At 45.7% G+C, this 12,546-nt stretch overlaps 2 protein-coding genes across 2 annotated transcripts in view; one reads left to right on the forward strand and one right to left on the reverse strand.

Moving 5' to 3' along the window:
- The window catches only part of Pitpnc1 (phosphatidylinositol transfer protein cytoplasmic 1), a 258,738-nt gene that overhangs the window by 133,189 nt on the left and 113,003 nt on the right, over positions 1-12,546 (forward strand). The window contains exon 2 of the mRNA XM_052197031.1: positions 1,916-2,064. Coding sequence (XP_052052991.1) covers positions 1,916-2,064 — 149 coding nt within the window. The remainder of the gene's footprint in view (positions 1-1,915; positions 2,065-12,546) is intronic.
- Positions 7,884-8,685, reverse strand: LOC127695121 (60S ribosomal protein L31-like). Its single transcript, XM_052197030.1, has one exon. The coding sequence runs from the start codon at positions 8,683-8,685 to the stop codon at positions 8,323-8,325; it is 363 nt and encodes a 120-aa protein (XP_052052990.1). The 3' UTR covers positions 7,884-8,322.

A 12,546-nucleotide genomic window follows, 5' to 3' on the forward strand; every position in this document is an offset into this window, starting at 1 on the left:
ACAAGTTCACAAACACACATTAAAAGCATTTTAAACACAGGCTCATTCTGGACAGGGCCATGGCCAGATAGGAAACCTAGCCCTTGGAGAAGAGCCAGCCAACAGCCTGATCTGTTGTCATGGTTACTGGGCCTGGTCCCTGGAGCTGGCTGCAGAGTAGTGCCCTTCAGGGCTTCTTCCATGGTCCCTGCCATGCACCTGCCTCAGCATGAAAGAGGGACCCTGGGACAAGAGACCTCTCAGCTCTGGGACCAACCGCGATGCTGACTTGAATGTCTCAGCTGCCTCTAAAGTTAGAATAGACTCTTCTCTTGCACACAGCCAGGGGCTCTGCATCCCGGCTAGCCGAGGGCCCTTGTGGGGACAACTGGGCCTCCTCATTAGCTTGCAGGGGAGTCGGGCTTTGGTGGTAGTGACTTTGTGTGCTGGCTCGCACTGATTGTGTAAGGAGGGCCACAGCAGAGTCCTGGTCTGAACAGTCATGTCCCTTACCCAAAGGTTGTAATCCTCTCTTCTTCTCCCCACCCCCGCAGAATGTGGCATCAAATTCATTTGCCACCTCAGGAGTCCATTGGGTTTTTTGGTTGGTTGGTTGGTTGGTTTGAAACATTATGAGGTTTTTTTGTAAATGTACTCCTTATTGTCACATGTTCTGTACAAATGCCATAGCACATGTGTATGGGTCAGAGAGACTTGCAGGAGCAGTTCTGTCCTTCTGTCGAGTGGGTTTTGGGGATCACACTCCTGACATCTTCAGGCTTGGTGACAGGTGCTCAGACTTGGAGTTTTGCGACAGGTAGGAAGGAAGGAGAGTTGGGCCTCCTAGGAGTGAAGGCAGTGCGGAAATGTCTCAGTCCCGGGTTTCTCCGGGATACCCTTGTAGGGCTGATGGACTCCAGAAGGCCCCACACTCTTAGTAGATTTGGGTGACAATGATCCAGAGATACCAAGGCTTTTCCTCAGTGCTGCACAGGATTCTGGAACTCAGGGGATGGGGGATGGGGGTGTTTTGGAGCTTTTGAAGCATCTGGGGAATCTTCACATTAGTGGCTCCTGAGTGGATGAGGTGGGATTGTCAAGAGTTCCAGGCAGTATAGATCAGAGAGACAGAGGGACAGAGACAAACAGAGAGAGGCAAGCAGGCAGAGACTGTCTCACAAAGGGTAATTCTTGCCTAGCATCCTAGCATGGATGAAGGTCCAGGCTCAGTTCCCAGCATGGAGTAAACCAGGTTACTCACCTTGCATCCCAATACCTGGGGGTTCTTGGAGGCAGAAGGGGCAGAATTTTAATGCCATCTTTGACTTCACAATGAGTTTGAGGTCCGCTTGAGCTTTCTAAGACTTGTCTCGAAAACAAAACAAGACAAAGGCGGGGTGGGAGCGGGGGATGGGAAAAAATTTTTCTCACGCTCCTGTCTAGCCACCTGTGAGAACTGCTATTCTAGGCAGGACAAGATGCAAGTGACAGTTAATCCTTGTGCCCAACAATGCTGCCAATTAGCTACAGAGCCAGGACAGAAATAACACACCCTAGGCTGCATTTGGCCAAGCCGAATAGGAAGGACACCAACTCCCTTTAACCCTCTATGTCCTGAATGGAAGTCAAAGAAGACTAGTTGTCAGCTTGTGCACCCTCAGCACGGCCCTTAAAGACCGTCACAACTCCAGGGAGCTCTTGGTTCGCTGCTTGCACTGCGCTCAGGAATGTGCCGATTCTACATTCCACTCACAGCCGGCCCTCTGCCACTCTGTAAGGACAGTCACCTTAGACCCCAGTGGCTGCTGACTTTTCTCCGCAGAAAGCACCGATGTGATTTGTTGCTGTGTGTCCTGTCATCGGAGGACAGCGTGGGGGATTCATCAGTGGCGAGCTGGGGCTGACCTCTCTGTCTCCATTCCTGTTTGCTTTGCAGTACAAAATCGGACAGCTGTATATGATCAGCAAACACAGCCATGAGCAGAGTGACCGGGGAGAAGGGGTAGAGGTCGTGCAGAATGAGCCCTTTGAGGACCCTCACCATGGCAACGGGCAGTTCACAGAGAAGCGAGTGTATCTCAACAGGTAAGCCATTGCAGCTGCGGAGCCCCTCCCACCTGAGGCGGCATGGTAAGGTCATGTGAAAGCCATTATGCCACCCTGACAGACAGCTATGTTATTGCTTCAAAACCAGAATCAGGAGAATATGAAGCTTACCTTCGATGACATAAGAGGAACTCTATGCCTAGGAGACTGTTAACTGGGGGCAGGAAATGGGTGTGTCTTGACATCATAAGGACAGCCTGGACCCCACAGCCCCTGTGCCTATGGGTCTTGATTATTAGGTTTTCTACTTTGTGTCAGATGACTAACCAGGAGTCCACCGAGAAAACTAACAAAGTGGCTTCCATTTCTCCAGGGGACCCCACCCCTCCGGGGTGGTTAGTCACCTTTTTGGGGCAGATTATGAACCAACAGTAACCAAGGCTATGTTTTCTGCTTTTCAAAGTATCTTTTTTTTTCTTGTCTTCTGTTTGTTTACTACCAGTCGCATGATTGGTTCCTGGGGCTTGTGTGAGCTTCCCCTCTCCATCCCACCTGGCCTTGGCTTTTCTAGTCAGTGCTTTTCTGAGTTGGAATATTTGTACTGAGGGGTCTGGGAGACGGTTCTGTCAGGAGGGTCTATGCAATGTAAGTCCAAGAGCCCTGAGCTTCAATCCCTAGCACATGTAGAACTGAGCACAGCAGGGCCTGTTTGGGATTCCAGTACTGGCCAGGCAGAGACTGGACATTCCAGTAACTTACTGGCCGGCCAGTCTAGCCAGATCAGAGAGCTCCAGGTTTAAGAAGAGACCCTTTGGGTTTTTTGTTGTTGTTGTTGTTGTTGTTGTTGCTGTTTTTTTTTTAAGTGTATGTGTGTGCAAGTGTGTGTGTGAGACACACGCACACACACATGGATAGTGGTTGAGGAAGACACCCAATGTTGACTTCTTGCTAACAAAAATACCACAAAGAATATTAGTGATATGAGATTTATTTTATTGAAATTAACTGCCCAGCAAACAAGACTTGTATTAGCCTTTCCACAAGTACATTTAGACACACACACACACACACACCTCCTCCTGCTGTATCTACTGGCTCATCTGTGACTCTTCAGAAGCTTCTCCAACATTAGCTGGACAATTCCCCAACTTACTACTGGCCACTGTGCACAAACGCCCTCCCCTCCGCCCCCCCCCCCAGTGACTTGGATGTGGTCATCCACTTCTGAGTGGGGCCGTGTTTAGAGACTTCACTCTTTAAAGGCTACACTAAACCATTCTGTCACAAGAAGATACTTCGAGTCTCATCAGCAGAGTGGAGGGAAGGTTTCCAATCCAGTACCTTGGCAGGGAAGGCCTTGGGCTGATCAACCAAATATGCTTTCAACCGCCTGGGGAAATAGTATCAGGGAATTCTTGAGTCATGATGAAATGTAAATGAGGTGGATCTCATTCATCTGTTGGAAGCTGAAGGCTCTCATGATTTAGAAGCAGTCCAGATCCCAGCCAAATGTTTATCTGCAGGAGTCACTCGGCCTTGGGTATGGCTAGAGACAAATCTCTATGTATTCTTCTCGTCTAGTCTTCTCAGCATGGAAGGTGTCAAACACACAGGAGCAGGTTCCCCTCAGGGATCACCTCTGTGGAGAAGCAAAGGGCATTCGGGAACTCTGGAAAATTCCATTTCTCAGCTCCAGTTTTGTCTTCGCTCACATTATTGCCGGGGACTGTTCCCACTCACCCAAATGAAGAAGAATGTTAGAAACTTTATAACTTTTCCTCAAGCAGAAGACGTGTCCAGCTGTCTCTGTCATGTATGTTTTCTCTATCAAAATATACGATATTTATTTTAAAGGAGTCATAAACATTAGTGAGAGGGAAGCGAGTTATAAATAGAAAACGTGCATTTCCAGTAATAGTAACTGGAGAGATTAGCGCTGACCCCTCCCCCACCCCGCTTCCTATGACAAACACAGGATGGAACATAACAATATACACTGAGCTTAAAACAAAGAAAGGGAAATCCTTAGTTCTTCCAGTTAGAAGGGAATCTGAACTCATGGACCATCAAGGACTGTGAAAGCTAGGGCCAGCCATGGTAGGCCCTACTTATGCCAGAGCAGGAGATGTGATCTCAGGGGGTTGTGGCTGAGAGTCAGGCATGCGTACTGGTTCAAGACAATCGAAGGCTGAGACTGAAGAGATAGCCCCAGGGTTAAACATGCATCCAGTTGGGCCGGAGAGAGATGGCTCAGCGGTTAAGAGAACTGACTGCTCTTCCAGAGGTTCTGTGAGTTCAATTCCCAGTGACCACTTGGTGGCTCACAGCCATCTGTAAAGGAGTGACTTCTCAGGGAGCATGTGACCAGTTTAGAGGGGCAGGAATAATGGAAGTCCAGTTTTGTTGGCAAAGTAAGCCGACGTGTCCACTCACTTCCCTGCGAGGCCTAGTTGTGCCCAACAAGGCATCAATAAAATGAGACAGATGTTCAAGGCCTCTCTTTAAAAGGGCCAACATCTGCTTTTGAGAAAGGGAGGGGCTTCCTGAATCCTGTTTTCTGAACTGACTAATGCCAAGGTCATACTTTTCTGAGCGAGGACCAGTTACATAAATTATCTCCTGTCAGTGTTATATTCATAGTGTTATAATAGAGGGACCTCCCAGGTCTTAAAAAAAAAAAAAGAAGAAGAAGAAACAGGAGAAAAGGGGGATCAGAAACGGACGACAGGAGGGAAATGGCCACTGCCCGCCGTGTGAGCAGTGATGATGGAATTGAACAAGATCAGTACTGAACAGCAGAAAAACACCTTAGTGATAGATCATGTGCCTAGCATATGCAAGGCCCTGGTTCTATCTCTAGAATTACAGATAAGAATATTTATACACAGTAATCTCAGGGACATTAAAAATATAAATCCTATATAAAACAGAAGCATGTCAAAGCCCTCAGAGAATAATAATAATAAACCATCATCCAAATTTGGTCCCTAAATCCATTATATCCATTATATTAACATTAAATAAACCCTCTGGTGTACTTCTCTGCAGTGAAGCTGAGATCCCAGTGCTTGCTGGTGAGGAGGTCAGGAGGGGCTCGGGCTTGTGGGGCAAGCCATCTTCCCAGTCCCAACAGAGCTATCATGAGACCCCGGTAAGGAGCTTACCAGCTATGTGTGTGACGCTGCAGGATTAGATTTTCAGTCTGCAATATAATCGAACCTCTGGTTCACTGCATACATATAATAATAAATTATAGATCAATAAAATTCCTAACTGAAAATGGTAACAAATACAGATAAACATTATTATTAGCAGATTAGGATAAAGCTAATAAGACCTAAAGACAAGGACTGGTGATATTTTTTTAAAGATTTATTTATTTTATGTATATGAGTACACTGTAGCTGTCAGACACACCAGAAAGGGGATCAGATCCCAATTACAGATGGTTGTTGAGCCACCATGTGGTTGCTGGGAATTGAACTCAGGACCTCTGAGCTATCTCTCCAGCCCCCGGATTGGTGATATTATAGCATTAAAATTGAGAACACCTACATAGCAGAGAAGAATTACACACTAAAAATATGCTTTACATAATAGAAGACACCTAAATTTAAAAGTCTATCTCTAACTAGACGAATGTATCTGTAATGATTGTTGAGAGAGAATTCTGGTATTTTAATGAATAGAAGGCCTTTCTTGTCAATTTTTGAAAAAGATTTATTTAAGTGTTTGTGTGTGTGTGTGTGTGTGTGTGTGTGTCCCTGCATGAATGTGTTCCTGTGGGTGTGGGTGTGGGTGTGTCCCTGTGTGTATTTGCACATGAAAACAGTGCCCATGGAGACCACAAGAGGGCGTTAGTTTCAGATTCCCAGGAATAGGAGTTAAAGGCCATTGTAAACTGCCTTATGTAGGTGCTGGGTAGTTAACTTGGAAGTGCTCTGCAAAAGTGCTCTGTATTCTTGACCAGTTATTATTATCATCATTATTATTATTATTAAAAAAAATTTTAAAAGCCCCATATAATCCATTTGGAAGTTGAGAAAGAGGTTGGAAATTCCTCAAAGAAGAAGTGTGAGCCAGGCAGTGGTGGCACACACTTATAATCCCAGCACTTTTTTGAGGCAAAGGCAGGTGGATTTCTGAGTTCGAGGACAGCCTGGTCTACAGAGTGAGTTCCAGGACAGCCAGGGCTACACAGAGAAACCCTGTCTCGAAAAAACCAAATCAAAAAAAAAAAAAAAAAAAAGGAGGAGGAGGAGGAGGAAGAAGAAGAAGTGTGAATAGCATATACATGGAAAACCCTGGCCTCAGAAGGAGGCTAGGAAACAGATTCAAGCAAGGGCATCTCTTCCCACACACGTTAGAGTGACAAGAATTACAGTCTGGTGAGTCTCAGGATTAACAAGGATGTGAGAACACAACCAGCTTCAAATGCTGGAGGGAGCTGTACACAGATATCACCTCTTTACAGGATCATTGGCAGCGATGGGGAAAGATAAAACTATGTTCCCATCTCCATTTATCTCACGGCAGAACCCTAGCGGAATCACCGAGTTGTGCACAAGAGAGAGGCACCACGCGATTCCCTCCTACGTTGGCTGCAGTGGAAAATAAACTAAAACTATCCAGAGATCTCCAGTGGAAATACGCTGGAGTGTAGTTGCATGGTGGAAAATTCCACTGTTCTTTTGCTTAATGAAACAGATTTACTTTGACAAATTTCATAAAGTGCAATGGGCAAGCTATAGAAAAAGGAACAGCCAAAAAAAAAAAAAAAAAAAAAAGTCTGGCTAAATAGCTAGATGGTATTCTTACAATTCTTTTGAGAAATCCACAGCTATGAAGGATTATGAGTCTAAAATTCTCATCGAGAAACTTCAATTAGGAAAACTTCAGTCATTTTGCATGAAGGATCATCTTCCAAGATGAAATTAAACAGGGACAAGTCTTATCTTTGGATGCTCAAATATTGCTTATATCTACCGGATAAGGGCTAGGGAGGTATTAGCCATGCCAGCCTCATGACCCAAGTTCGATCCCTGTAATGAGCTTTTAAACAAACAACAACAAAATAGGCAGATGTATCGGCAAGTACCCACCACCCCAGAACACCTCCAGCGCTATGGAAGGCAAAGACAGGGCAGTCACCCAGAAGCCTGCAGACCAGCTAGCCTGGAGTTTGTAATGCATCAGCAGAAATGGAAGAGACCCTTCTTAACACAGTGGATCATGGGAACTGACTCCCAAAAGTTAACCTTGGCATCCTGACAGTAGGCAGCCCTGCACGATACACACAGATACACACACACACACACACTAGTTAAACCAAAAAAAAAAAAATGGGATGAAGCATTGTTGCTTTTTAATAGCATATTTGAAAATAGACCAGTGATTTGGGGAGGGGGGGGGCGGTGGAGTGACTGGTCGGGGCTGTTAAGAGCCCTGGCTGCTCTTTCAGAGGTCTTGGCTTCAATTCCTAGCACCCATATGGCAGCTTGCATCTGTCTATAACTCCAGTTCAGGGGATCCAACACCATCACACAGACACATGCATGCAAAACACCCGTGCATATAAAATAATCAGCCCAGTCGTTTGGGCTGAGACTTCAATAGGAAGCAATTATGTAGTATATAGTCATAAAACATTGATTGTGTCTATGTGTACATTTTCATGTGTGTCTCTTACACACAGGATTATAGATACCACTGGGTGCCATCCATAAAAGTAAAGTATAACTGTCTATACCATGTATTCTTCCACCTCAGTTCTTTCTGTCTGCTCGTCAGTGCTTTATTTTTAAGTGGAGAGAGACACACCGAGGGGCTGTGTTGAGGGGCTGTTACAATAACTGGAAATCCTAAGGGTGAGGAGATTCACTGAAAATGATGGAAAGATTAGACTAGGGCTGTGTCACCAGGCTGTAAAATGAACAAGAATTAGCTCTTCGTGTGCTTGAAACCCAACACTGCTGACACCAATGGGTGGGGATGGCAGGGGGATGGGAGAAATTTCCAGGCAGCCTAACCACGTGATCGTACAGTCGAGAGCCTTTGAATCAGTCATGTAAACAGCTGGACGATCCATCAGATGGTGGCTCCAGTTGGGCAACCTAGGACATATGTCTTTTTTATATATACTCAAAATATGTCTTATATATAATCTTGACTTTCCCTCTACACGCGTGAGTAACCAAAGAGGCAGTGTCTAATCAGCTTTCTTTCTAGAAGTGAGTTGTTTTAGCTTCCTTCTTGGGGAGATGTGCAGTTCTGCAACTTTATTTGACATTCAGCAGGTTACTTCTCATCCACATTGACCATCTGGAGATTTTTGAATGTGGTAACAGGCATGTAGGTTACCGATGTGTGGAGCTTGTTTGGTGACTCCTCATCCTCATTACATTTTCTGGACAAATGTACTCGGATGCGATAGGGAACCTTCCTTATTCCCTTGGCCCAGATGGCTTTACCAAGCCTGGTGTCAATGTGCACATCTGGAGTCCCCATTTCTTCCTTCATTTCTTTGAACGCCCAAGGAGCGCACTTCTTGGAGCCCACTCCATGGATGTGCTTGAGAATGTGGGTGGGGCATTCACGGGTCACTGCCTCGCTGATGGCAGAATGGCCTTTCTTCTCATGACCCTTCTTTGCGGGAGCCATTCTGCCAGGCCCAAGTCAGAAAGGACCTTCGCTTCCTTCTTCATGAATGTAAACAAGATTCATAGGTCCATCCTCTTGTGCCTACGACTTTTACTCATTTGAAAGAAATCTGCCCATACTGGGCTGGAGAGATGGCTCAGCTGTTAAAGACTAGGCTCACAACCAAAAATAAAAGAGATAAGCCATTATCTTTTTGTATGTGTGTATGTATGTATGTGTGTATGTATGTATGTAATGTATGTATGTATGTATGTATGTATGTTAACATAATTATTTTAGGCCCGTATCTTATCAACAGGAAGATATGACTTCACAAAAAGGAAAGGAGAAATAGATATGTGAAGAGCTTTTCATAGCGGCAGACTCCTACAATCCCAGTGCTCTGGAGGCCTGAAGCAGGAAACTTGAAAGTTCAAGTCCAGCCTGCCTAATTCGAGACCCAGTCTCAAAAGAAATTCATATATGATGCAAGCAAGAGTTAGTAAGATGGATTCCCATGGTCACAAATGAAAATCAAATCCATTGCTCTGTGGTAACACAGGGCCTCGAGCTATTCCATGTTGACCCATGGTCTACGTGCAAAAGTCATAGGATTGCCATGTGCACATGTAACCGCAGACTTCTTTGTAACCGTAAGTTTGTTGAAATCTTACACATGCAATCGAGTATATGCTTTGGGGGGATCCTTAGGGAGCTAAGGCATGGTACTTGGTTTCTGATCAAGGGATGGCCCAAGGCTGATTGGGTTGAACATTTGTGAATCTGATTTTTTTTGTGGGTGTCTTGAGGGAGTTTGTCTTGAAGGACAGACTGTCTGTAGCTATGGAGTCCTCGGTATCCATGCAGTTGGTTCTATTATTACACAGAGTGTCCTGTGGACCTGAGTTGACAGACCGGCAGTGTGCGTAGATGCTTCTTTGCATCAGTCTGTGTGGGTTTGCAGACATTGCCCAGTGTGTCCATGAGCACGTCTGGATACATTCAAAGCCCGTGGAACCTGGGCCTACTTTTCAGCTAATGTAGAAAGAAGAAAATTGCTCCAAGGGGGAGATAGATTGAGTCATAATTATTATTACCAAGCAAATCCCAGACACTCATCTCTCAGGGAGCAGTGCACTTTGGCTGATGTGTAAGGTATCTATGGGGATAAATGGAAGACAAGCCAAAAAGGCAATTTGAGGTTCTATCAGTGAAGCTGCCAACAAAAGAAAGTCTGTTGTAAGCAGACTTTAATGGAAAGATGTCAGGGACCCACAGAATTTTCTGGAGTCAAATGAATGGGCAGGAATCAAGGCTGCTCCAGAATGTGCCAAGAACCCAGGATGATGGTGGTCTTTAAGCAGAACCCAGAGGTATCTTCTGTAACCTGTCCCTACCCCTGATGTCTTCAGCCGTCACCACCATAGTTGCTGTGGATAACTCCCATCCTTCTAGCCCTTGTTCCAAACCCAAACACTGTCACGTGCAGACTGCAGATTAGTTGGCTGAACACAGAATCATTTCATGATGGCATGATAGTGGAAGGAGCCATGGATAGTGGAAGAGACCCTGAGGGAGGGAAGATTGATTGGGGAGGGTGATGCTGGGGTGAAGATGAACAGGGCACAATGATAGATAGATAGATAGATAGATAGATAGATAGATAGATAGATAGATAGATAGATAGATACATACATACATACATACATATATACATACATACATACATAGATGAAAATCTCATGATGAAACTTGTATTTTGTACACTACACACAGGGCTATGTAACCATGTTCAGCTTTCAACATGGGCTGGTGGGATTTGAACTTAGGTCGTCATGATTAGGCAGCAAGCACATTTTCCCACTGAGCCATCACCCTAGACTCTTGTGTTTTCAGTGTGCAGGTCTCTAGTGTCCATGTTATCAGTCATCACTTTACACGGTCTGGCACTTGCCTATCTTCTTTTGAAGAGTGTCTGTCTAGTTAGGTACCATTTATCTTAGACGTCCCCTCTCATTCTCCAAGGACTACAGGATTATGCCGTCGTCCTCCAGCCCTTTTCACAAGGCGAGTGCCCTGTTGGGTGTGACTTACATTTTGGAGCACCTGATGGATTTGGTGGGTTAGGTTTGTTATGATATATAAGTTCATCATACAAGCGCCGTCACAACACATTGGTTGCTCTTGGTTCTTAGATCCTGTTCCTTTAACCAAGTAAGCAACAGTTCTTGGCTCACCTTCAGAATCCCTGCTTTCAACTGGCGTCCAAGAGAGGAGACCAAATATTAGTCAGATTCTGGGATAGTGATTATAAATAAAACTCTGGCCTGGTGACATGGGAAGGTGAATGTGGTGCTTAATGGTGACTGTCACCTCTGGGGAAATGAAGGTTCCCTGAGAGATAAGCCTCTGGACACATCTGTGGGAGACGGTCTGAATTGGGTTAACCTAGGTTAATTGAAGTGAAAAGACCGGGCCTAAAGAAGGTTGGCACCGTGCCATGGGCTGAGGTCCCAGCCTATATGAGAAGGAGATGGCGAAGCAGAGCATCTACCACGTTCTTCGTGCTAGCTGCAGGGGCAATGTGTCCCATGACCTTGGGTTCCCTACCTCCGTGTCCTCTCCACCATGATGAGCTGTGAACCACAGCAAGCTCTGGCTCCCTTAGGGTCTCTTCTCAGCAGGAGATGTGTCTCTGTGACGGGATGCATGCACGCCACATCCTTTACTCTAAATGTCTTGCCACCATCACAGCTTCAGGATTCATTAGGCCACGAGGCATCTGTCCATCAGGAAGACCACCAGCTTCCAGTGGAGATCCTAGTGCCTGCCTTAGAGTGCACAAAGGCGGCCATGTTCTTCCTGCCCCGTGGCCCTCACCTTCGCCTGCAATCTCTCCAGCCCTCCAGCAGCGTGTGTAGGAGAGGTCCTTCCAGAAGTCCTGAATCCTTCCTCTCCAAGGGTCCAGGTCACTGGCTGGGCCTGTTGCTTAGTAACGCTTGCTGCCTTGGCTTGGGTCTCTCTTCCCATTTCCCCTTCCTGTGCTCCAATCCCTCCAGATCTGCCGAGCAAACTAATGCCATTCCCTAGATCATCCTTAGAGTCAGCTCTGTGCTCGGCGAAGCATGTATAGCTCTGTGAGAGCCTGCTGTCCAGGCAACAGGTGACAGAGAAAGTGTCAGACTCTCTGACCTAATTGTTCATCTCCATGGATTCTCAGAGAATCATCACGGTCATTATCGACTTCTAGATATACAGAGATGATCCTCACTCACTAGAAAATACTAGGGGGGACCAGGTCAATAACTCAATGGGTAACATTGAGTTTGGGTTCCAACACCTATATTAAAAGCCATATACGACTGTTGTAGCCCCCTAACTCTAATAATGCCGGAGAGTGAAACAGGAGGATTTTGGGAACTCACTGGCCGCAGCCAGGCTCCAAGTTCAGTGAGTGATCCCGTCTCAAGGAGATGGTGGAGAGTGATAGATCGGGACCCTCACACTCATCCTTCTTAGGCTCCCACACATGTCCCACCCTCAGACACACACACGCATGTACACCAGGCTCACAAGAACTACATATTGTGGGGTCTGGAGATGTAGTCAGTGGTAAAGCTACTTACATATCCTGCCAAGATTCTGGCTTAATTTCCACTGCTACAAATGGAACACACATGCACATACATGTATAAACATACATACACATGCATGTACATGTACACATATGTCAGCTATTACCATTCTAGATGTCATGCCTGCAACATAGTTCTAGTTGGGAAGAACAGAGAGTGCTCTGTAACTACAATAGATGAGAATATTATTTTAGATTCTGTGTTCTAGATGCAATGTGTAAATAGCACATCACACTGGCTGGGCAGT

Source organism: Apodemus sylvaticus, chromosome 10 (genome assembly GCF_947179515.1).
Source record: "Apodemus sylvaticus chromosome 10, mApoSyl1.1, whole genome shotgun sequence".
NCBI classification, from domain to species: Eukaryota; Metazoa; Chordata; class Mammalia; order Rodentia; family Muridae; genus Apodemus; species Apodemus sylvaticus.